Source organism: Callorhinchus milii, unplaced genomic scaffold, assembly GCF_018977255.1.
Source record: "Callorhinchus milii isolate IMCB2004 unplaced genomic scaffold, IMCB_Cmil_1.0 Scaffold24, whole genome shotgun sequence".
Taxonomy (NCBI): domain Eukaryota; kingdom Metazoa; phylum Chordata; class Chondrichthyes; order Chimaeriformes; family Callorhinchidae; genus Callorhinchus; species Callorhinchus milii.
The window spans coordinates 5,765,290-5,789,469 of NW_024704765.1; the positions used below are offsets into that span (position 1 = coordinate 5,765,290).

Below are 24,180 nucleotides of genomic sequence, written 5' to 3' on the forward strand. Positions count from 1 at the left end.
GCCGCCCGGAGCCCACCCGGGTGACGAGCCGCCCGGAGCCCACCCGGGTGATGTCCCCCACCCCAAAAAGCCCGAAGCTTTCACACCACACCACACCAACACCCAATCACACAAGTTCACTGAGTCGGAAACTTCAACGACTCGGTTTAAGCAATAAATCCAAATAGACAAAAGTAGTCGGTCGGTTATTTGAAATGTGAATTTTAATCAGTTGGATTTTGGAGGGGTGGGTGGGTGGGTGGTCGGGGTTTGGTGGGTGGGGGTTGATTTTAAGTGTTCACATAATCTCCACCACCGTTAGAAAAACAGCTACGGTTCCCTAAAAGAAGAATTGAAAGTCTTAGTTTCCCTCTCCCCCCCAGCGCTGGAAATAAAAAGTTCATTTAGATTCACATTTGTGCGTGTGCATATTAAAAAAAACTCATCAAATTTTACAACCTCTCGTGCACTTAACTATTACCAGCCCTATTCAGCATACATTTTATACATTTATATTTTTATACAGTTTATTTGCATTTTATACACTGTTTATACATTATATTCCCCAAAAATGTACATGGTTACAAATATTCTACATAACTCAGTTGTGATAGAAATTTATGGCTTGGAAAGCATAGAGGGCAACACACAGTAAGGCATTCATTCTTATTGATTGATTGTGGGGGAAAGGGAGGGAATTTGCAATGTATTATCTGTAGTGATAATCACAAAGAGGGGAAAGAGGTAATATGTACGTAGTTCCCCTGCCCTAATTCAATCATATTCTGATCAGCGACTGCATGTTCAGCCCCAAATATAACATTAACGTCCTGGACAAATCTGTCTGTGGACACATAATGTACATTTCCTAATTATTTTTACAGAAAGGTGAGAATTGATTATTTTTTCATTGTGAGGTGGCAGCAGAAAGGACAGCACAGACCCTCATTGGTCTAACGGCTTTATGAAGTACAGTTGTTTCCGCAGGAAGTTGAACGATCCAGGGATCTGTTTGTATATTCCTTTGGCTTCCTCGTCTTCCGAAATTCTCTTTGTCACCTGAACAGAAAAAGAGATGGGATTGAACCATTCAAAGAACCAGAGGCCTGAGCACTGCTGTTTCTCAGTTTATAACAAATTTGTAAAAGAAGCTATGAAAGCCAAGACAGATTCTGTCCACACCTGATATCCTTATAGAAGTGATGGCCAACACACAGGATACAGAGGTCAATTATATCCCCAACAACAACAATTTGCACTTATAGAGGGCCTTTTTTATGTCAGGAGGACGTCCCAAGGCATTGGACAAAGAGGGAGGGGGTTTGCATTTGAGCTCCAGAGAGGGGTGGAGGAGCGAAAATGACCAAAGGCGCGGTTAAAAGGAAGGTCTTGAGATGGGCCTTGAAGGAGATAAGGAAGGGGGTGAGGCTGAAATCAGGAGAGTACTAACCATTGTTAGAAGTCTTTGCAGATCTTCCAAATGAGCATATTCACTGAAAACTTCCACTAACGTTTTCATGTACCATGAACCTCATTCTTGTCTCTCCAGGATACATAACCTGAGAGAAAGAACCAAAACAGCAGGTAAAACAATCTGTTGCTTCTTAACGATCGGAAAACAAAATAGGACTCGGGTTTTATATTCAGAGGCACAGAATACAAAAGCAAGGAGTTGATATCAAACTTGACAAGACCTTGGCTACAGTTGGAGTATTGGATACAGTTTTGGGCACCCCATTATAGGAAAGAAATAAAACCAATTGAAAAAGTTCAACATAGATTCGCTAGGATATTACCAAGGTTATGAGTTTCAATCATGTGGAGACACTTGAACAATTAAGATGTTTCCTTTAATAGAGAGCAGAAGTTTAAGGAGTGACTCTCTTAGTTGTCTTGAAGATCATGAAGGGTAAATATTAATATTGTTAAAAGGGTAAATTTGAAAGTTAAAGGATAGACATTACTATTATTATTATATACTGACATCAGCATGGGTGCTATTCCCTGTAAACAAGATGCTCTGCTTGAGGAGGTTAGGATACCTGGGAATGTGGAGTAGGAAACCAAGATGTCACTGGGTGTTGGTAAGCTCGATGTTGCATCAATTTCATCCAACGTCTGACAGGGAACTGCGTCCATTTGCAAGCTCTCACCACTCGAAAGTAAACCAGGAGCACCATCAATTTCATCAGCTGTCTTGAATCCAAGATCCTTCATCCCTGTTAGAATAGTAAAGGTTCACTGTTCATTGGACCCGAGCTGGGGGTTGGGATCAGGAAGGATGGAGGGCAGGGATAAAAGGGTGTCCAAAAGCACAGTCAAAGAGGAGGTCTTGAGACAAGAAAGGGAGCGAGGTGAAAGAACTGTGGGATGGAGTTCCAAAGGGTAGAGGCCAGGTCACTGGGACTCGAATATTCAAGAAACAACTAAGTGCTGAAGTGAGAAAGTGGGTATTCTGGAAGGATGTGATCAAATGAACCAAACATCCGACCACTTGCCTACACACTATCCATACAAGTCAGAAATAACCACGGTACATACCTCCACCACAGGCTTGAATAAAGAACAATTTGGGTTTTTTACGTAGTGTTGGGCAGTTTGACCCATCAAAGTGCCTAACAATTTGCTGGACAGATATTGGATTTCCATCTACTCCATAAATAGCGCCTGGAAACTGACTGTGCTGAGCCTAAGTAAGAAAAAGCAAAATGTATACATTATGTTTTTGTGTCTTTTCCACCCCCTTTCTTCCCTACCAAGGAAGGCACAGTAACAAGAAGCAGAAGCTAAGAATCACAATTAAAATTAGTATAAGAGGAGATTAGTATTCTCTACACAGGTGGCTGGAATGTGCAATTCTCTGCCACAAAGCTCAAAGATATTGTTAAAAGGGAATTAAATACTTGAAGAAAGTAATAATAAAGAATGTGGGGAGGAGGCAGGAGAATGAGATTAAAAGATTTGTTTTAACCCCTTATAACATAAGCTCTTCACAGATAATTGCAGACAAGTATAGTGATGTGGCAGCCACTCTAAGCACAGCAAAGCCAGGATATATCTCACCTCATTGCCATGTGAAAGAAGGACAACAACACAACAATCAAAACGGGTATGATCCTTGTGAGCCAATTCTCTCAGCTCCTTCTCCAGTTCCTGTCAGAAAGAACACAGGAGCAGTGTTAAGACATGCCAATTTATAATTTACTGCTAGCCAGTAAAATAACCTGCACATTCACATAAAAAGGCTCAAAACTGGTCTTGTTATAATAAATAATAGCCACAATAATGATCCTTGTATTTGATGTAGCATCCCTCACGCCAGGATGGCTCAAAGGGCTTCACAGGATTTACTGTAAAGTGTAATTACCGTATTTGTGTTTGGAGGTGAATGAAATGAGGAAAATAAGAGGACTGAGAATAAAGTTATGGGATGATGTGATTCAGGTATTAAAATAATGAAAGAAAATGTCAGGCTACATAATGGGGAAGTAAAGATCATGGAGAGGAAAGGTGGGTAAATAGGATTAAAACATTTGCCCACGATCTAATAGGACAAATTCAATCAACTACTGCTGTTCCTATCTTCCTTGTTATACTATTGTTGGGTTAAAAAAAAACTCACTTGTTTGGTCAAATTTTGTTTCGCAATGACTTCAAACTGCAGCTTCTTGAAGAGCCTCTTGACGTTGTCACGGTCAATGTCCGAGCCCTCACGCCTGCCCAGACGACTGCTTTTAGAGAAGTCCACATTGTTGATGATCAAACAGTAGCCACGAGGAACCACATCCATTTTGTAAATCTAAATAAACGAGTATCAAAGATTTATGACCATTCGGGGACCAACTCACGTTTGATCAAATAGTTTATAGTGGCTAATGAATAATGAAGTTAGGTGAGGTTCTAGGACACCCTTACCCTGTGGTATAAAGAGTAAGTGGGAGGGAGAAAACTGGCAAAGAGGAAAAAGAAATCTCCTGGGCAAATACACTAGGAGCTACGTATGGGATCAAGTTTCCTCCAAAAGCTCCTCCTCTCACATCAGAGCATCAATTGTTTTCAATTCCCATAATAACCATCCAATGGCTTCTACCAAAGAACTACCAAAGACTCCACGACAATATTGGGGTGGGGGGAACTCACCATCTCATCATTCCAGTTCCTGCCTAGCTTTGGCTTTCTACAAATGTTGAGATCAGTATCTGAACCTGCAACACAAGATCAGAAGTGAGTGAGTGATATTCTAGACTGGGTGGGGGGGTGGAGAGCCAACCTTCTGGCTGCTGAGGGCCAGGTGCCTGATTTGAGAAACGCCCAAGGGCCACATAAGCAACATTTTTGTGTTTCCAGAACATAATCCGTAAGAATCACACGTGTTCTAAAACTGTATAACTATTACTTAATTTCACTGGATTGTGGTTACGGTGCAAGCTTTAACCATGAGGTTAAAGAATTCATAACCCAGTGAGAAATTAGGTTTTTTTTCAAAGCAACAACTTGCATTTATATCGCGCCCAGAGTGCTTAAACACCTTACATACACTGTACTGGAGCTGGAGGGCGAACCGGGGTGTATTCAGGCCAGGACGTCTTTGGTCTACCAGGGTGTTTGGTGAGTCCCTCCTGTAATAGCTTCACAAGCTCATGTTGACCAGTTTCCTCCAGACTCTCCAAAAAAGCAGGAAAGGCTCTTCTTCCACGAGTCTGCAAATCGATCACCAGCTGTCGGGCTTGATCCCTGCGTGTGCCCGATTTCTGCAGTCAAACCAATTCGCCGTGAACTTTGAATGCTCATGACTTCGTTACTTTGGGCCGGCCGGACGCAGTAACTGCCCCGTAACATAACGTGCACTCGTACATTGCACTTACATTGCGACTCTCGTGCAGGAGAACGTCTACGGAGACTCGAAGCCCTTCACAGACTATACTGTAAAGCGAACTGACCGTGTATTTAGTGGGCGAATCTCGCCAGCCGGTTGTGCCCTGTGTGATTCCGGGTCAGCCCGGCCATAGGTAAACCTGCTGCTCTCCTTGCCACTGAGTTATAATAGCTTATCAGCAACGAGAACCACACTCAGCCCCACTGAGCTTTGAGCCCAATTCTCTCCTCCCCGTCCTGTCCTGACCCCCCACCCTGTCCTGACCCCCCCCCCCGTCCTGTCCTGACCCCCCCCCCGTCCTGTCCTGACCCCCCCCCCGTCCTGTCTTGACCCGTCCTGACCCCTCCACCCCTGTCCTGACCCCTCCACCCCTGTCTTGACCCCACCTCTCCACCTCTGTCCTGACCCCTTCACCTCTGTCCTGACCCCCCACCCGTCATGACTCCCCCACCCCTGTCCTGACCCCCCCCCCGCCCCTCCTACCTGGATCTCCTCCAACATGTCCTGAGAGAAGATCCCTTTCGCCAACAGCGGATCGAGCAGGAGCTCTGGCTGCAGCTCGGTGACCAGCTCCACCCGGCGCCGCCGCAGGAGCTGCCTGTGTCCCTCCTCCATTCTCCTCACTCAGGCAGGTAACCGACGCCGTCACTTCCGCCCGGCCGCGGCCACGCACTTCCGGGAGAGTGCGGAACATCACTGAGGGGGGGACCGGCTGCCCGGACCCGCGGCCTCGGGGGGGGGGAACCTTTCCCTGTTACACCGCAGTGACCAGTTGGCCGCGTCTGATTGGTCGGCTCGAGCCGCCGTTGCTGACAGTTGTTTTACCGCCTCTCTTCGGGGGGGAGGCGGACGGGTTTCTGTCGTGTTTTCGGCTCCGGGGGCGTTAATAATAAAACAAACAACACCGGGCGGAAGGCAAGAGAAACGCGGCTTTAAATCAGCTCCAAAACGAGCGGGAAAGCCGAGGGGGGGAAAGAGAGACCGGAAGTGACGCTCACGGTTTCCGGTTCCTGCACAGGGGTCAAGATGGCGGCGGGTGGTGGTGGTGGCGGCGATCGCGCTTCGTGCCGGCTCCTGGCCTCCCTGCCCGCGGCTCTCGTGCTCCTCCTCTCCCTGGCCGCGGGGAGCTGCACCGGGCGGACCCTGGTGCTCCTGGACAATGTCAACATGAAGGAGACGCACTCCAGGTTCTTCGGGAGTTTGTTGGGTAAGAACCCGCCGGTGTGTGTGGGGGAGGGGAGGAGGAGCTCGTTAAGGGGGAGAAAGAGAAAAGGGTGGGGGGGAGAGAATGGGGGGGAAGCGAAGGGGTGGGGGAGTGGGAGGAAGGAGGGGTGCAGGAGCTTGTTAAGGGAGGAGGAAGAGGTGGGGGCAGGAGCTGGGAAATCTATGAGGCGGAGGGAGTGGGGGGGGGAGTGTTACTGTATTATGAGCTCCATTTGCCTGTGTTTGCACTCCTGTGTAGATCGTGGATTCGAGCTCTCGTTTAAGACTGCGGATGACCCCAGTTTGTCTTTGATTAAACATGGAGAATTTCTTTATGATCATCTCATCCTTTTCTCACCATCTGTGGAGGGTACGGCACTTTGATTTACTTGACTAACGTTCTTATGTGTTTGCCTCGAAAGACTGCACAGTTGCTGGCGACACTTCACAGTATTCCCTGTGAAGCACTTTGAGGTGTCCTCCTGGTGTGAAAGGCACTACATCAGACATTAGGAGTATTTAATTATTACGTTGGAAATTGTTTGTGGTGGATTCCTGATTGGAATAGCTGCTGGTTACAGTGCCTTGTGTGTAGGTGACACTGGTAAATATACTGAATAAACCCAGTAAGAGCAACTCAAACTGTTGTATTTAATGTAGTGTCTTATAAAGTAAAGATAACTTAACTGTTTCACATTGCTGTCATGTGCACAGACTATTCTGTGAACGACAGACGTTTTAAGCACAGCAAGGTACCCCAAACAGTCATAAAATGAATGAGCAACTTATTTGGGGAATTATCGGCCAGGAAATCCTCTATTGTATCTGATGGGGCTTCAATGTTATTCCTGAACAGTCAGATGGGACTTGTTTGTCATCTCCTTTGACACATTTGACCATGCAGCACCACCCCCATAGTGTAGTTGAGCTCAACTCCCCAAATCCGTTTGACACCGAACTGCGACTGAGACAAACTGATTAATAAACACTGTTTGTTGGGTTTCAGATTTTGGTGGCAACATCAACGTGGAAACCATTGCCGCATTCATTGATGGAGGAGGAAATGTCCTGATTGCTGCAAACTCTGATATTGGTAAATAAGCATTGTCGTAACCAGGGACTGTGATGAACAGTAGAAGGCCATTCAGTCAAGGCCATTCACATCAAGAATGTTTGACTAGATGTGGCATTTTGATTCGATTTCCCTGCCTTTTCTCCAAACCCTCAAGTTTTTCTTTTTAAACATCCCTGTTGATTCTGCCTCTACTTCTTTTTAGCACTGTGAATTCCACATTTTCACAGCCTTTAATGTGAAGAAATGTTTTCTGGTCTCACTTCTGACTGACTTAGTTCTACTTTTAAGATTTTAGCTCTTTGATTTGGATCCCTTACCAGAGAGAAACCATCCACTAACTACTTTTCTAGTTGTCTTGCAGACCATGTTGGGCTATTGTTAGCATTTGGTCTCGTTTCCTTTCACATCGGATAAGGCTTCAAAGCACTTTACAAAAACAATGGGGGTTACCAAAGCCACATTTATTAAAAGATAAGGAAGTGCGGAAAAGCGCAAGGCAAAGATATTTTAGGAAAATTCCAGAGATCGGTGGCATAGTGTTTGTAAAATGAGCTGCTTGGGCAGAGGGGTCACAGAGAAAGCAATGCAATGTACGTTTATATATTGCCTTTCAAGTCAGGGATGATGTCAATAGAAGGAGAGATTGGGCTTGAGGAGATCGCTAAGGTTGGGAGAAAGAGCACACAGAGATTTGAAGGTTGTGATGATTCACTGGGGTTGATCTTCATCAATGTTAATTGTGGGTCTAGCTGGAAATTCAGATATTGCCACACCTGTATAATGATTGCCTGTAGACCCTCTAACTAGTCTCTGTAGTTATGTGACTTCCATTTTAATGTTATACCTTTATTTTAAGGTGATCCTTTACGAGAACTGGGGAGTGAATGTGGCATTGAGTTTGATGAAGAGAAAACCGCTGTCATTGACCACCATAACTACGATATCTCCGACCCTGGCCATGTAAGAACAAGCGAATAAAACAGTAGACTTGCTCCACTTATCCTATATTCATTACAGAGGCAACTTCCTGGAACTTGCTGAAAGTTTACTTAGTATGGCTGGGTTTAGTTCTCGGTGTGTTCTGAATTAGCTGATATGCAAAGTTGTAGTAGGGTCACTACAATTGGCCTTAGTGCCCCTGGGCTTTTGAGGGGAAAAAATGGGTTCCTGCTTCTGATTGCTACTCCATGACTGTACTTCAGTGTAATTTCTCCACACGACTCCAGTGCAGAATGATAATTGGACCTTGCTTCTAACGTCTTATTCCAAAGACGGCACCTCCGATAGGGCAATGTTTCCCCCCATCCTCACTGGAGTCTTAGCCTTGTTTGGAGATCAAATCCCAATGTAAGGTTTGAACCACAAACCTAACCAGAGGTTCTGCTCTTTGCACTACGGCATCTTTTTTAAAGCCATTCTCTTAACAGGAGCATGAACAGCATAATAATCCACACGGATCTATTTCAGTACATTTCAACTATATCGACAAGGAACCAGGAAAGCTTGAACATAATAGCTTAATGCAAAACAATTAACCTTTCTGTGAAGCTAAGGTATTTGTGAGAAAGAAACTATATTGAATGCAATGACTTTCTTTTTGTTAGCATACCCTGATCGTGGCTGATACAGAACAACTGCTGAAGGCTCCCACCATTGTGGGAAAACCAGCAAAGAATCCCATCCTATTCCAGGGAGTTGGGTAAGTGCTAATGTTAGTCAACAATCCAGGGAAATTAACCAATTAATCTGGGATTGTTTGCTGATACAAAGTGGTGTCTGCCTCTGGTAAATGTCGTACTGACCCGCGAGGCATCTAGCCACGGGTTTATAACTTGTGGCAGATCTTTTTTCTTGCTTCCCTATCGTTTCTCCATATTGCTGAATGTACTACTTTTTTAAAAAAATACTGAATTCTGCACCTATAGGATTCTGAGGCAGTCATTAATGCTTTGACATGTTCATCTTATGTGAATAGTGCTGTACAAGTTGTTGATGTGTTTTCTTTCCCATTCTTTAGCATGGTCGCGGATCCTGACAACCCTCTGGTGTTGGATATTCTGACAGGATCCTCCACTTCCTATTCGTTCTTCCCAGACAAACCCGTCACACAGGTAAGCTTTCAGCCTTGAGTTAGAGGCCGATACTTTGTATTTTTCATTTTCTGTCCAATTCCTACAGCTTTGATTCCACACGGGCAATGGGTCCATATCTGAAATTAGATTAACGCCAGTGTTCATGGCTGGGTCAGGCACACAGCTCTTTCTCTGAGAATTTTGGAGGTTCACATTCTATGCTAGTATATTCACATGAGATCACTCTCTCAGGTCAGATTGCTTTTGACCACACTTCAATATGCAGTATCACAAATTTCGGATTGAGAGTCTGATATAATGTATGTTTTGTCACCAGTATCCTCACGCTGTGGGGAAGAATACACTACTAATCGCTGGCCTCCAGGCCCGGAACAACGCTCGTGTGGTCTTCAGTGGCTCCCTAGATTTCTTCAGTGACGCCTTCTTTAACTCTCCTGTGCAAAAAGCTACACCAGGATCAGAGAGGTAAATCTGCCTAGCAGTTACTTTTGTAATTATTCTAACATTTTCTTTAGTTGTTTTATGACTTAACTTGACACACGGTAATTATTGTGAAGCCCTTTGAGTGCTATAAAAAATGCTAATTCTTTCTTATAATAGTAGCAGTGATTTATTTTTGAAATGTCTCTTGTTTTGGGGTCTTCTATATCAACGTTATGGGGTGGCAGTGTGAAAGTGGTGAGCAGCAGGATGTGGTATTGACTTGTTTTCCTTGGATCAGATATTCCCAAACTGGGAACTACGAGCTGGCAATCGCCCTGTCTCGCTGGGTGTTCAAAGAGGAAGGTGTTCTCCGTGTCGGGAAGGTTTCTCATCACCCTGTGGGAGAGACCAAGCCACCCCACGCTTACACCATAACCGACCTGGTGGTGAGTCCCACTGACATTGGTGCCAATCACTGAGTTTGTAACTTTATGTATTTATTATGTAGCTTTAATATGGTGAGGAGGCATCAGACCTCAGTGGCCTCTAATATTGTGCTTGGTGAATGGGTACCAAGCACAAAGTAGTCATTGTGAGTATTTATATAGCTAAACAAATCCAGATTCCTAGTCTCCTAATGACATTGTAACTGTGGATTGTGACGTTTGTAATTGTGTGGTGTGTCTCAATGCAGGAGTACAGTATTGTCATTGAGAAACTGTCCAATGGGAAATGGATCCCGTTTGATGGAGATGACGTGCAGCTGGAGTTTGTTCGTATCGATCCCTTTGTGAGGACTTACCTGAAAAAGAACGGTGAGTTCACATTTTCAGCACCGGAAGCCAGTTTGGCTTATCATATCTTCTGTTACTGCTGTTTCAAGTCACTCCTTTTTTTGTAAATCTCAGTTTCCAGGCCGTTCCCCATAGCCCTTTATATTTTTACTGCTCAGGTTCTTATCCAGTTACCTTTTAATTCAATCTGTTGATCCAGCCTCAATAACCCCTTGTAGTATTGCATTCCACAATAATAACAACCACCTTCTCTGTTCTCCATCTGTCTTTAAATTCCACTTTTAAAGCTACCTGTGATCACCTTCCCCAACCTCTCCCCCATCACTTTGTGAAGCACTGCTAGATATGGTCCTATGTGAAGGGTGCTATAGAAATGTAAGTTGTAGATCATGCAAGGTTATGACGATTTCTGCATGTATGTTGCAGAATGTCTTATTTAATCATTTTTATGGCTTGCTTTGCATTTTAGGAGATAAATACAGTGTGCAGTTCAAACTACCTGATGTCTATGGAGTTTTCCAATTTAAAGTGGATTACAATCGACTTGGGTACACTCACTTCTACTCCGCCACTCAGGTAAGCATCCAGCTGAGAGCTCTTCAGTGGTGGATTGATGGATTGAAAATTTCTCATGTCTTAGACTTGATTGACCATTAGTTTAAGATCGAACTGCAAACTGCTGTACTTTGAAATTGGTTTGCTATGTTAATGTGTTGTAGCATTGCCAAACTGGCAAGACCTTGTTTTCACTGCTAGACATCCCAAGCTGTTCCCTGCAATACTTATGCTATAAAATAAGGTTCGTTATGTAATCAATGTACCACTAGTACGTGGCCTTGTGATGTTTAAACAGGGTTAGACTTGCAGTAGAAGCACAGTTCACTTGAAGCTGAATAAACCTTGTTGCACTTTGAATTGATCTTAAGCAAAGACAGAAATGTTAGTGCCTTGGTGAGGAGTGTGAGCACTGAGCTTGACTAATCAATGCTGATACTATCTGTTTTAGGTGTCCGTCCGTCCCCTTCAGCACACACAATACGAGCGTTTCATTCCCTCGGCATACCCATACTACGCCAGTGCCTTCTCCATGATGATCGGACATTTCCTCTTCTCCGTGGTGTTCTTGCACATGAAGGAAAAGGAGAAGGCAGAATGAGCTAGGACGAACTAGCGCGTCGCGGAGAATTTCTAAAGCTGGAAATTTTAGTTTAGGTTTAAATTGGTGATGGGCTTGTACAGACACAGACACGCTCCGGGCTGGAATTTACATGCACTGGGACCAGACCTGCACCATCTTGAGAGCCACCAAGTTGGCAGGACACACATCCCCAATACTGCTGCTGATTCAATGGTTGTGGACGAGCTGAATGTGTGACTTCTCGTGTACTGGGTGATGTAGCTGTACAGTTGTGAGCCTGATCTTTCCATTTGGAGGATTAATTTACTGATTTTTTTTGTGTGTGTGTGTGTGCAGTTAAGAAGAAAAGATCTAGAAAAGCTGCCTTAAAGTTCTAAACCTTTTGGGGTTGGCTTGCAAGAGTTCGACTGTTGAAGCTTTTTTGTATCACTAGTGCTGATCAGAACATCCTGTTTCAAGTTATTAAACCACTCTGCCTCCTGGTTGAGGCCTGTTACCAGTCTGAAGAAGAGATTAAAATGAGCCAGAGGAAATTTTTATATTCGGATTGATCTGATAAAACATTTTAATTTGGAATGCCTCCTCCAATTGCTCCTAGCTGCGTTTCCACATTAACGTATGTCTGCTTTGAGATTCATCGTCCAGACCGTGAAAAATAAAATTTAACATTCCGCCTGTTGATTTTTTGGGGCTTCTTTAGCCGTGTAACTGACTTTTTTTTTTGGTTGCGTACGCTACAGTCGTTGGGTCTCTTTGTACCTGTATTGCCTTTGGTGGCATTTTGGTGTCCTGCCTTCTACAATATTAATCCTAACTCCTGGATCAAAGGGAGTTTGGTAGATGCCAAGGTAGATGCGCTATTTTGTTCACCACAAGGTCCCCCCCGCCCCCCCCAAAAAAAAATTCACCATGAGGTCAATGATCAATTACTCTTGAGGATTACTGGCTAAAACATTGGGTGACGGGACAAGCCCTCTCCAAGGACTTATTAACCGGTGCAACGCTAGACCAGGACGGGGGGGGTGGGGGGGGGATACACGCTAAGGCCGTGGTGCACGTACGGTCTTATCTGTTTCAAGACTGAGATAGGGCGGGTGGTGCGTTGGGAACGGGGTGGGTGGGGGGTGCGGGGGGGGGGGGGGGGTGGGTCGAGGGGAGGCGACGAGGCGGAGCGATGTGCTGGCTGGGAGGGGCGCGGAGCCCTGCCCTGGATCCCTCGGCCCGGGGGCCGCCCGCGGGACGCCGCCAGACATTTTTACGGCGGTGCGTCCGTCCGCCCGTCCGTGCGGGGCAGCGCGGTGCGAGAGGCGAGGGGTGTCACCGGTGGGTGGGGGGGGTGGGTGGGGGGAGAAGGGGGGGGTCGACCCTCGAGCGGAAAACGAACGAACGAACAAACAAAACAGCGCCAAAGTTTTAAGGCCATCGATCCGAGTGAAGGCAACGAGCGGGACACGTGGGGGGGGGTCACGTGGCCCGAGCACGGCCGGTCAGCTTTACGGCAGCCCCCCCGTGGGTTGGGCTCTCTTTGCGACAGCGGTGGCGGGTGTTTGCGACAGTGCGGCGCGCGGCTCGTTGTCGGCCGCGGACTTGGCGGCGCGCGGTGAGGCGGAGCTCGGGCCCCGGAGACAGACAGACAGACAGACCGGGAGGGAGGGAGGGAGGGAGAGCATCGCCGCCATGTTCCTGACCGTGTACTGTGTGCGGCGGGACCTGAGCGAGCTGACCTTCACTCTGCAGGTGGACGGCGGCCTGGAGCTCGAGACGCTGCGGGCCCTGTGTGAGCTGGAGAGCGGCGTCCCCGCGGCCGAGAGCCAGGTACACCCCCCCTCACACTCCCCCCCTCACACTGCCCCTCACACTGCCCCTCACACTCCCCCTCACACTCCCCCCCTCACTCCCCCTCACCCTCCCCCCTCACACTCACCCTCCCCTCACACTCCCCCTCCCCCCTCACACTCCCCCCCTCACACTGCCCCCCCCCTCACACTGCCCCTCACCCTCCCTCCCTCACACTGCCCCCTCACCCCTCACACTGCCCCCTCACACTCCCCCCTCACACTGCCCCCCCCCCTCACACTGCCCTCACCCTCCCTCCCTCACACACCCCCTCACACTCCCCCCTCACACTGCCCCCTCACCCCCCTCACACTGCCCCTCACACTCCCCCCCCTCACACTCCCCCCTCACACTCCCCCTCACACTCCCCCTCCCCTCACCCCCCTCACTCCCCCCTCACACTGCCCCTCACACTCCCCCTCACACTCCCCCCCCTCACACTCCCCTCACACTGCCCCCCCCCTCACACTCCCCTCACCCCCTCACACTGCCCCTCACCCTCCCCCCCCTCACACTGCCCCCCCCTCACACTCCCCCTCACACTCCCCCTCACACTGCCCCTCACACTCCCCCTCACACTCCCCCCTCCCCTCACCCCCTCACACTCCCCCTCCCCCTCACACTCCTCCCTCACCCCCCTCACACTCCTCCCTCACCCCCCCTCACACTCCCCCCTCAGCCCCCCTCACACTCCCCCCTCACTCCTCCTCACCCTCCCCCATACCCCCCTCTCCCTCACACTCCCCCTCCCCCTCTCACACTCTCCCCCTCCCCCTCCCACTCCTCCCTCCCCCTCCCCCTCCCCCACACACACAGGTTTTCCCCCCCACCCACACACACACACACCAGTCCCCACAACAGGGCCCTGGGGACACACCCAGAGCCAGGCTGCGGAAAAATACGCTCACTCACTCCCATCTAGTCCAGAGAGAGAAGGAAGGGCAGCCCTGTAATATGTAATGGAGCCCATCCGTGTGCGCGTGTGTGTATATATATATACAGTGTTTATGTAATATATATATATATTATAAATTTTGAGAGCGGGATGGGGCAGTTAGAGTTGGGCGTAAAGAGAAAGAAGGCATTGTTGTAGAAAGTGAAAGAGAATTACACAGCAATATAAATCTATGAATAGGCCACTTCCTGATTAATTTGTCAGTGGTATTGCTCAGGCAAGTTGTCACACTCTACATATCATTACCAGCATAGATGCCGAACAACTGTGCAAACCTACGGTAAACAAATCCCAAGGGCCGGATAAATTACATCCGAGAATCCTTAAGGAACTAAGGAAGGGAATTGCAGGAACTCTGGCACAAATCTTTCAGACATCACTGGATACTGGAGAGATACTGGGGAAAGGCAGATGTTACTCCTATTTTTTTTGAAAAGGCAAGAAACGTGACGCAGGAAACTACAGACAAGTGTGTATGACATCCATTGTGGGTAAAGTTGTGGAGACTTTTATTAAAAATAAGATCGTGGAGCATCTGGACAGTAAGCAAATGATAAAAGATAGTCAGTATGGGTTTATGAAGTGGAGATCCAGCCAAACCAATTCACTGGTTTTCTTTCTTTGGTTTTGTGTGTCAAAGGAGCTTGATAAGGGTAAGACAGTGAATGTTGTATATTTGTGTTTGTGCCCAATTAATACATGGATCGTTGGGAAAGAATTCCCCATCAAAATCTGTCAGTAAGGCATTCCGTTTTGTTTCTGTGTTAGATATTATTTGCAGAGCATGCGCTGACAGACAATCGCCGGACACTGGAAGCGTATGGACTGAAGGATGGTGATGTGGTTGTCTTGCGTCAATTGGATAGACCACAGGTGCAGACTGGCCTGCAGCTCCCCGGGGCATCGGGTAAGAAATGCCAGAAAAGGGCAGCTGGTACTTTTGATTTGGATCAAATATTTCTTGTGCATCAACTCCATGCCTGCCACACACACAATGATCATTTAAGAAATACCTTTCATCATTGTGGTCCACCATTTCCCCTCCGCATGGCTTTTATGGTCCATCAACTCTCTAAAATGGCACAACGGTGAGATCTTCTCTCCTCCCGAACAGGCTCTGCTGTGTTTTTTTTAAAAACAGTATTGCTGTCGAAATACAGTATCAAAAATTGGAGAAGCCAACAATCTTCTAGATTAATTGCCCATTGATCTTAAGACGGTTTGCGACACCTTGCTGTGTATAAAATGGTTGTTTTGTTTGTCTATAATGTTTTGGGGTGGGTAGAAGGGGTGAGGGTAGGGAGAGTGTGTGTGAGGGGGCAAGGGGGGGGTAATAATTATTGTAATGCGCTTGGATTTGTTTTGTCACAGAAGGCAATATAAAAATGCAAGTTATTTTTGTCTAAGGGGAAAAGAGGATGAAATCCTGCCATCATTACTAAAGTAGTTTAACAGGATGAATGGCCTGTCTCCATTTATGGCATCACTACATCATCTGATGCTTGGTGCAGCTAGTTCAGTTCTCCTCTTGACCTCTGTGTTTCATTTTCCTCTTCAGGACTTCCCAGGATTGACTTCAGTAGTATATCAGTGCCTGGAGCTTCGGTGCCAAGCAGACCACCCACTGGAACGTCTGTCCAGCAGCTGCCAAATCCAGCCTCCACCAGTGCTACCAGCTCTCCGCCCCCTGTTCCAACCCAACATGGATTGGAAAATAACCCAACATTACTAAGGGACATGCTTTTAGCAAACCCACATGAGCTGTCCCTGCTCAAGGAGCGTAACCCTCCTCTTGCTGAAGCATTGCTGAGTGGAGACCTAGGTAAATATTGTCAGTTGTTTTAATTGCTCTCTATGTGGTTTACAGTTCCCTTATTACTATATGATTGTTTGCAAGATTGGTTGCACAATTGTATGGCGTTCTTATTCAACAGGGTGGTCGGTGAGGGTTGTTACTGTCTGTGTAAGTGTACAACGATTCTATTAGTTCAGCCGGTTCAGGGTCATTTTGTCCTGACTGTTCTTTGAACCCACAGAGAAGTTCACCAAAGTGCTGCGCGAGCAACAGTCAGAGCGAGCCCGCCGTGAGCAGGAGCGGATAAGACTTCTAAACGCTGACCCCTTTGACCTCGAGGCTCAGGCTAAGATTGAGGAAGACATCAGGTACGCGAGATGCACTGCTTGTTTTCAAATTTCCTTCAGTGACAGTAATAGCCCAGTACTGTGTTCCGTGTTGAGCACTTTCTCAACATAGGGTTTGCTGGGTTAGTGCTAAATGCGCAGCTGATACATTACACTGACCAAGCTCAATCCACTGATACATTTTCTGATGCACTTTGTTAGTGCACATCGATCTATAATAATGTATAATAATAATCGTCCTTGCATGTAATACTTTATGCAAGTATTATTATGATATATTTAGCAATCTGATTTGCCAGTCTGTGATGTTGTAGTAACATTTGCTGTCTTACAATAGGCAGCAGAACATTGAGGAAAACATGACAATCGCAATGGAGGAATCGCCGGAGAGCTTTGGCCAAGTAGTGATGCTGTACATCAACTGCAAAGTCAACGGCCACCCAGTCAAGGCCTTTGTGGATTCAGGTCGGTACTTTAATTCAGTTCAACAATCGACTGGTTGAAGTATGTGCCAAAATGTGTCTGACAACTTTGAACTGTCTCTGACACAGGAGCACAGATGACAATCATGAGCCAGGCCTGCGCTGAGAGGTGCAACATCATGCGACTGGTGGACAGGCGGTGGGCAGGCATCGCTAAAGGCGTTGGCACACAAAAAATCATTGGCAGAGTTCATCTGGGTGAGTAGGAATGACTTATCATTACTGTCGTGGAGCATCTAGACAGTAATACAAAGATAAAAGATAGCCAATGTGGGTTCATGAAGGGGAGATCCTGCCAAAATAATTTACTGGTTTTCTTTGACTGTGCGATAAAAGAGCTTGATAAGGGTAAGGCTGTGGATATTATATATCGGGATTTCAGTAAGGACTTTGATACAGTTCCTCATGGACGGCTGATACTGAAAATGAAGAAAGTGGGAATCAGAGGAAGTATCTTGCACTGCATATGTAATTATCTGACCGATAGAATCCAGAGAGTGGTGGTACAGGGAATGTCCTCAGGCTGGGAGAATGTGTTTTCCGTATATTCTGACCAACATGGAGTCATAGTTTCAGCTTTTGACTTAATGGAAAGAAAAGGTTATGGGAATATCTTTTTATTGTTTATTGTTGATGTGTGTGTGTGTGTATATATATATATATATATATGGATATTTTGGTCAGTTGGTGTGTTTGTGTTGTACAGCCCAGGTGCAAATTGAAGGTGACTTCCTGCCATGCTCCTTCTCTATCCTGGAGGACCAGCCAATGGACATGTTACTTGGACTAGACATGCTAAAAAGACACCAGGTAAGAGGCTGAGTGTCCAGTTCTAGTTAGTGGAGCAGCCACACTCCTACAAAGAGAATCTGTCCCATTATTAAATTATGTACATTACAATTAAGCGGACATTTAAGATTATTTTTTGAAATTCTGCACAGTCTTCAATTTCAATGCAGTGATAATAAGCCTAAGATGGTGAATCATCTCAGCCCTCGGGATCTTTTGGTTTGAATTTGTTTCTGTGTGTTAATTTCTGTTGCCTTCTATTTGATTGCTGCGTTGCCAGTGTTCCATTGACCTGAAGCGGGATGTGGTGGTGATTGGCACAACAGGAACAGAGACCCGGTTTCTGCCTGAGGCGGAGCTCCCCGAGTGTGCGCGACTGGCATATGGCATCCCACGCGATGATCTCCGTCCTGAGGAGATGGCAGACCAGGAGCTCGCTGAAGCGTTACAGCGATCTTCAGAGGAATCGGGTAATTCACAAAATCTCTCTTTACAAAAATGTAGCATGGGTTCCCAGAGTGACATTACAAACCCGTGGTACCCATGTGGGCAGATATATCTACTGGATAAACCCTTAGTTCTCCTTTTTCCTCCCAAACAACTAACCTTCAGGAGGATATCGGAAGGGTTGGAGAGGCTCAGAGGAGAGCAGGAGAAACCTATGGCTCTAACATATGCGGAAAGACTTGCACAGCTGAACTTCAAGCCAAACTGAAAGGGAAAATCCAGAGCTTTACGCTGTTGAGGGGTGTTAATTTTCTAAATGTAAGAGAGATATCGAGATAGATTGTGAGAGCAGAAGTAAACCCAGAGTTGTTGGCCTTGCTCTTTTGTAAAGGGAAGTTCGACCTTGTGACATTGGCAGACCCTGGGATTGCTAATGGAATCTGGACTCCAGCTGTGTGGCTGCATTGTGACTGCATTACCTCATGACGATGTATTAACATGCATGCTGCATGCTTGAGTTTGTTAATCACGTCTGGCGTTGTGGTTTGTTTTCTCATCCTAACAGGACCCCCGCATCACTGATGCATGTTGTGTTTGTACTACGCTGAAGATGATCACAGTCCAGGTATTAAAGGCTTTTTTACTCAAGTAATATGACTCAACATTTCCACCATCGGTGGCCATGCCTTCAGCCAGTACGCCCCGAAACTCTGGAACTCTCTCATTCAATCCCTCCACCTTGTCCCCTCCCTCCCCACCTTCAAATCCTGCCTAAAGACCTTTTTGATCATGTTTCACGGTCACCTCCCCCCTGGCTCAGTGTCTGGCTCCATCACTGTTAAGGCCTCCGGGAGGTTACACTGTGGGAAGGGGGCTATATAAATGGAACTTCTTGTTGTATGACTTGCCTAGTGAATTATTTGCAACATTAACCACTTACATTTATAGGGCACCTACAAGAAATGTCTTGGATGTGTTTTACGGCATGAGTTTACTTAGAAATGAGTGATTTGCAGCTAATCTGTGCCCAGGGACAGCAATTGAGATAAGATAATTGTTTTGAATTTAGGATGTGAATTTGAATGAGGAGTGTAAATATAAACCAAGCTAACCCCAGAGCAAAACTCAACATTTTTTCTCAATGGAGTTGGGAGTCCCTTAACAGTACCTGAATCTCATGGTAGACGGGACGTAAATTAACGACTCAATCAAATGGCGGGTGATAACTGGAAATAATATTAGCCGTTAATCTGGGCTGAGGTTCAAGGTTGGGAAGATAATTTCTGGGCAGACCCCAGAATGTATTTCTTTATACAGCAGTCAATTAATGGCTGGAATGAAAGAGAGGGTGAGCTGAGCTGGCTGCATGATGAGGGTTGTTTCAAGGCACTGAAAAACATAAGTTCTTTGAGATCTGAGCTGCCTTGTAACTGTAGTGAGATTCACCTGAAGGTTTGCAATCGAGACTGTTGAGATTGAATTAGTATTAAAATGCGAATGTAATTAATTCTGCCAAACCAGCAACAAGTGTAAAATAAATAGAAACCAAGGAATAGAGCGATTGATGTTTGAGACTTGTAGTTTGTTTTGCCCATAAATTGGAACATTTGTGTGTACGTGGCATTTGGCAAATTATTTCTTTTCTATCCGTTTTATTTGTAGGAAACGAAAATGGCAAAACTACCTCATTGGAAACCCCTTCATTACTGACACCTCATCCTAATCTCCCTCTTCCCACGACGGGAACTGGTGAATTTCAAGCCCCTTATAGTCAAAGTCAGTTGGACCATTCCGTTTCCGTCCCTGCTAGCCTTCCTTTACCAAAACAGAATGAATCTGATTTTAGAAGAAGAGAAGACCTTCAGATGCCTGAGTGTGCAGAAACACAGGCAGAAAATCAGCTCCTGCCGGGACCTTCACAGTGTCTTTCTGACCATCTGTTGGCTCTGCCGTCTCCTGATCATCTGTCTGTTCCTTCTCAGGCAACGTTAAGAGGAAAGCATACACCACACCCAGAAACCCTACGCAGCAGCTCACAAAACCCCTCAAGACAGCTGAATACAGATACTGATGAAACGTCTGTGCCAAAATCTTTCTTGCCTGATATAACACATCCGCGTGAGTTTGGCAAGGAAACGAGAGATTGTTCTGTTCCGAGTGTCAGAGCAAAGCCTCAGCTGGAATCTCCAGGTGAAGAAGGTTGTGATTTGGAGGCAGCACCAATGAGACAAATTGAGGATATTTCTTCAGACGCTCAGCCATATCCTGATCCCACTAAATCAAGCCAAACCGCCTCGCCTCAATTGACTCTGGGTGACTGCTCCTCCAATGATCACCATTTGCAAGAGCATGTTGACTCTGACAAGGGTGCTGATGGCGACCTTCTTGAAGAGGCGACTGAGCCATTGGTAATGGACCTTGAAATACACGAGAGAGATCTGAATAGCTGCTGTGAGAAAACTGCAGTTTGTGAACGAACGTCTACTGGAAATTCAAGTAGAACGGCTGAGTGCTTTGACGCTGTAATGGAGGTGAGTGCCACTGACCAACAAGCGGAGGAGAGCGACACAGCTACAGAGATGGACAGCAGTGACCCAAAAGAAGGAAGAGTCATGGATTCAGATCAGGACAATACTCTACGGATGGAATTTGAGGAAACATTCTTGAAGAACAGCTCCAGTTCGGCAGCAAATAATTCTGGTGAGGTTAGCAGCAGAAGTCACAAAGGAGAAGCTGCTCAGAGTAGTGATGAAATGCATGTTGATGCCCATTTGTCCACAGATATGAAACCTCCCTCTCAACAAGGTACCCCATTGGCACCAGACTGTGATCCAAATGATTCCTCTCTCTCACCTGTAGCTGCTTTGATCGAGTTGCATCAGCAATTAGTCTCCAAATGTCATGAAGCTGACTTCAATGTATCAGCCGCTGAGGGGATCATCTGCCGGCCAGAAGCTGTCAGTCAGGGAGAGCGTGTTCAGCCGATGGAAGCATGTGAAGAATCGCTGACTGATGGTGGCACAGCAAGCGAGATGTGTCACAGTGCAGAGCAGCACATTGAAGTGATGGAAGTGGCAGAGCAAGATCCTTCTGAAAAAAGGGATGAAGATATGGAGTGTTCCGATCGCCCAGCTCCACAAGTCGTCTCGGAGGTCAGGCAAGATGCCCAAGATGTGGCCCAGGAGATTTTGACACGAGAAGCTGAGCACGAGGCTGTGCCACCTTCTGTGCTTGTGTCCGAGAACATGACCAAGCAAGCGGACGTCCCCCCAGCCAAGGGGATTCCAGAAAACCAACCAACATCTCCAAAGATTGGTTCGGGAGATGTGGTGCGTACGCCTGCGTCTGCAACAGATAATAATGACGGCCAGATTTCTCAGCACACTGCTGCAGAGCTGCAGGTGCCTGATATTGCACTGTGCTCCTCGGAGATTTCAGCAGCTAGGATGCCTTGGGAAAGGACCATGGAAGCAAACGTGGATGAGCCCAATACATATTGCAGGGAGAGCAGCCCTCTTGACCGAGGGCCCACAATTCCTTCACTGCCGATTTTCCCAGCTGCTAATATTGAACAAATAAGAAGATCAGGATTTACTGAGCAAGAAGCCATCGAGGCCCTTGAGCGGTCTGATGGCGACACAGAGTTAGCTCTTCTGCTGCTTCTAGCCAGACAGATTGTGGTTCCTGTCTGAAGCTGGTTAATAGGAATCGGTGGACACAAGTGAAACTGTTATTTTTAAAGATGTGGTCTTATGTAGCCTGGTCTCAAAGTTTAAGATTGTGTGGAATTTTGGCAAACCCTCAAATTCAATCTTAGTCAATTCACTTTTACAGTATATCGCTGTGAAGTGCTGCGAGACCTCTCAACGACGTGATAAGGTGCTATATCAAATGCAAGGATTATTACTGTTGTTAATAATTTGGAAGCCAGTTGAAACATGCTGTGTGGAAAGCCTGATTTTTAACTTCAGTTTAAGAAATTTCCAAAATTCTGCACAACACTAAATTTTAAGACCACCTCCTTAAGACTGATTTCAGGTCTTCAATTCTACATCTGATCATGTTCCACGCTCAAGTCAGAACCCATCACCTTTGCATCTGTTTGGAACTTACTGTCTGTACTGTTGTCATTAGTCACCAACAAACTGCTTGTGATGAAGTACCATTGTGCTGGAGGTGCCACTCTACAGTAATTATTCCACTCAGAAAATTTTAAACTTATCCGACAACCGTTTGTCTCCATTTGTCCCACCACCAACTACATACAATCTGTAACAGTAATTAAAACCACTTGTTTTTAAAAGGATAGCAAAAATACATAGCCCGTTTGAACACTTGGAAAATGAGCTACACTATTATTATTTGTGCTGAGTCAGGTTTTATCCTTTAGATTTTGGGTTTGTTCGTGCGTTTGGCATAAGCTTGAGAAGATGTGGGAAGGTCCATCCTTAATATCCTTCATCGGGAGTTTATCACCAAAATGTTGGATCTTCTTCTCGTAAATCTCTCAGCAAACCTATCGAGACACATTCGGTATTCAGAGTTGGCGAGGATTGTTTTGAAGGCGTTTGTCCTTTCTGGTGCGTGATTATGAACAGCCGCTTGATGGGATATCTGGTCTTTGTTTTTCTCTTTTTTTAAACCAAATAAAAAAAAGAAAAATCGCCAAGCATGGTTTTGGTTTTGTCTGGTGGACGGTTTAAGACAAGTTAACTCATCTGTCACATACGGAAACCCATCACCATGCTTAAGAGTACAGAAAAGAGCCCAATATCTGAACTATTTGGGACTGGCCCTTTATGGATATGGAGACTGAATAATGGGTAATCAGGAAAATACAAACCTGCTACTGTGCAAACCCAAAACTTCGCCTAAAACAGTGTATTAGCACCTTCACTCTTTTTCTCACTCTCTGAGTCTCTCTCTGCAGAGTTTCTCTCTTAACTTTCTCTCTTTGAATACCTTTCCCTCATTCTGCCTTTTTTCTAAATAATATGTTTCTTCTACTTCCTCTCTGATTATTAGCAAGAAATGTTATAATATTAAAGGCCTCTAACCTCAGATCTAACGGCACTAAACTTACCCCCATTGCATCAGTTCTAGCCAGTCTCTATCGGCTCCCTCTTGCTGAACGGATCAGTTTCAAGATTCTCACACTTGTTTTCAAATCCCTTCATGCCCTTGCACCTCCCGACCTCTCCGACTTGCTTTACCCCGCAACCCACTACCAGCTACCTCTGCTCGAGTGGCTCCGACCTTTTCTGCGTCCCTTGTGCCCTCTGTTCTACTATCGATGGTCGAGCTTTCAGCCACTGGGTCCCAAAACTGGAAGACTTCCTCTTCCCGGCTCAGGGTCATGCTCTGCCACTGTCAAGTGCTCTGGGACGCTAAGCAAGTAGTGAAAACAGCCCTAACTTCTCAAGTCTCTTTGTTACTGAAACCTACTGAAAAGTTATTTTTCAATTATTTTTTAACCCCCCCCCCCACACACACTCCCCATTGACGCATGCCTGTGCCCCAGTCCTCAGCCTCATGATCGGAGGTAGTTGCACGAATAATAGTTGCTTTTTAGTGTTTTTCATCCAAGTGACCATTGTCCCATCTGTGCCTTTGAGATGAGGCAAAGCAGAGCTCTCCTCAGCCAGCTGCAACATACATGTATAGCACTAGGGGGCGCTAAAGAGAGACCAGAATCACGAGTGAATGCTGATTTGAGCCTCCCTTGGCTTACCCACAGAATAATAATAATAATAATTATTATTATTGTTACTTACCCAGAGAATTCCAGGGCTAATTGATCCATCCCATTGCAGCCTTAGCTGAGGTCAGCAAATTTAAACACGCTGGGATTCAAATCGGCAAGCTTCCTCGGTCCGTGCGTCGCACTTCTGCCAGACGTCTGGACAGTATGATAAGGTGCTACATCAAATGGAAAGGATTATTATTAT

The 24,180-nt window shown here is 46.1% G+C and overlaps 3 protein-coding genes across 5 annotated transcripts; 2 read left to right on the forward strand and 1 right to left on the reverse strand.

The window, feature by feature from the left end:
• Nucleotides 1-197: 197 nt before the first annotated feature.
• Nucleotides 198-5,511, reverse strand: LOC103187647 (caspase 9, apoptosis-related cysteine peptidase). The gene is given in 10 exon segments (XM_007907235.2): nt 198-1,038; nt 1,430-1,512; nt 1,515-1,538; nt 2,022-2,198; nt 2,521-2,668; nt 3,043-3,132; nt 3,602-3,778; nt 4,120-4,184; nt 4,517-4,730; nt 5,339-5,511. Coding segments are annotated over 10 exon segments (1,224 nt in total). The 5' UTR covers nt 5,471-5,511; the 3' UTR covers nt 198-924.
• A 99-nt stretch (nt 5,512-5,610) lies between these two features.
• ddost (dolichyl-diphosphooligosaccharide--protein glycosyltransferase subunit (non-catalytic)) lies at nt 5,611-12,262 on the forward strand. Its single transcript, XM_007907230.2, has 11 exons — nt 5,611-6,062; nt 6,318-6,428; nt 7,065-7,151; nt 7,990-8,093; nt 8,738-8,832; nt 9,151-9,244; nt 9,543-9,691; nt 9,948-10,095; nt 10,344-10,464; nt 10,913-11,019; nt 11,450-12,262. The coding sequence occupies exons 1-11, from the start codon at nt 5,882-5,884 to the stop codon at nt 11,597-11,599; spliced, it is 1,347 nt and encodes a 448-aa protein (XP_007905421.1). The 5' UTR covers nt 5,611-5,881; the 3' UTR covers nt 11,600-12,262.
• A 968-nt stretch (nt 12,263-13,230) lies between these two features.
• ddi2 (DNA-damage inducible protein 2) lies at nt 13,231-22,897 on the forward strand. Of its 3 annotated transcripts, none has more exons than XM_007907234.2 (10): nt 13,231-13,396; nt 15,141-15,279; nt 15,931-16,194; nt 16,409-16,535; nt 16,852-16,979; nt 17,066-17,194; nt 17,703-17,806; nt 18,066-18,255; nt 18,798-18,857; nt 20,215-20,269. In XM_007907234.2, the coding sequence occupies exons 1-9, from the start codon at nt 13,259-13,261 to the stop codon at nt 18,812-18,814; spliced, it is 1,236 nt and encodes a 411-aa protein (XP_007905425.1). In that variant the 5' UTR covers nt 13,231-13,258; the 3' UTR covers nt 18,815-18,857; nt 20,215-20,269. The 3 variants fall into 3 exon arrangements, with proteins under 3 accessions (XP_007905425.1, XP_007905424.1, XP_007905422.2); XM_007907233.2 differs by lacking the exon at nt 20,215-20,269 and adding an exon at nt 19,895-19,956; XM_007907231.2 differs by lacking the exon at nt 18,798-18,857 and having other exon boundaries at nt 19,895-22,897.
• The last annotated feature ends 1,283 nt before the right edge of the window (nt 22,898-24,180 follow it).

Excerpts from the sequence above, each read along its gene's own strand:
- ddost (XM_007907230.2), top strand. The coding sequence starts at position 5,882 with ATGGCGGCGGGTGGTGGTGGTGGCGGCGATCGCGCTTCGTGCCGGCTC. Across the intron at positions 10,465-10,912 it reads GACTTACCTGAAAAAGAACG|GAGATAAATACAGTGTGCAG; the intron begins GTGAGTTCACAT and ends TTTGCATTTTAG. Across the intron at positions 11,020-11,449 it reads ACTTCTACTCCGCCACTCAG|GTGTCCGTCCGTCCCCTTCA; the intron begins GTAAGCATCCAG and ends TATCTGTTTTAG.
- ddi2 (XM_007907231.2), top strand. The coding sequence starts at position 13,259 with ATGTTCCTGACCGTGTACTGTGTGCGGCGGGACCTGAGCGAGCTGACC. Across the intron at positions 16,536-16,851 it reads AAGATTGAGGAAGACATCAG|GCAGCAGAACATTGAGGAAA; the intron begins GTACGCGAGATG and ends GTCTTACAATAG. Across the intron at positions 16,980-17,065 it reads CAAGGCCTTTGTGGATTCAG|GAGCACAGATGACAATCATG; the intron begins GTCGGTACTTTA and ends TCTCTGACACAG.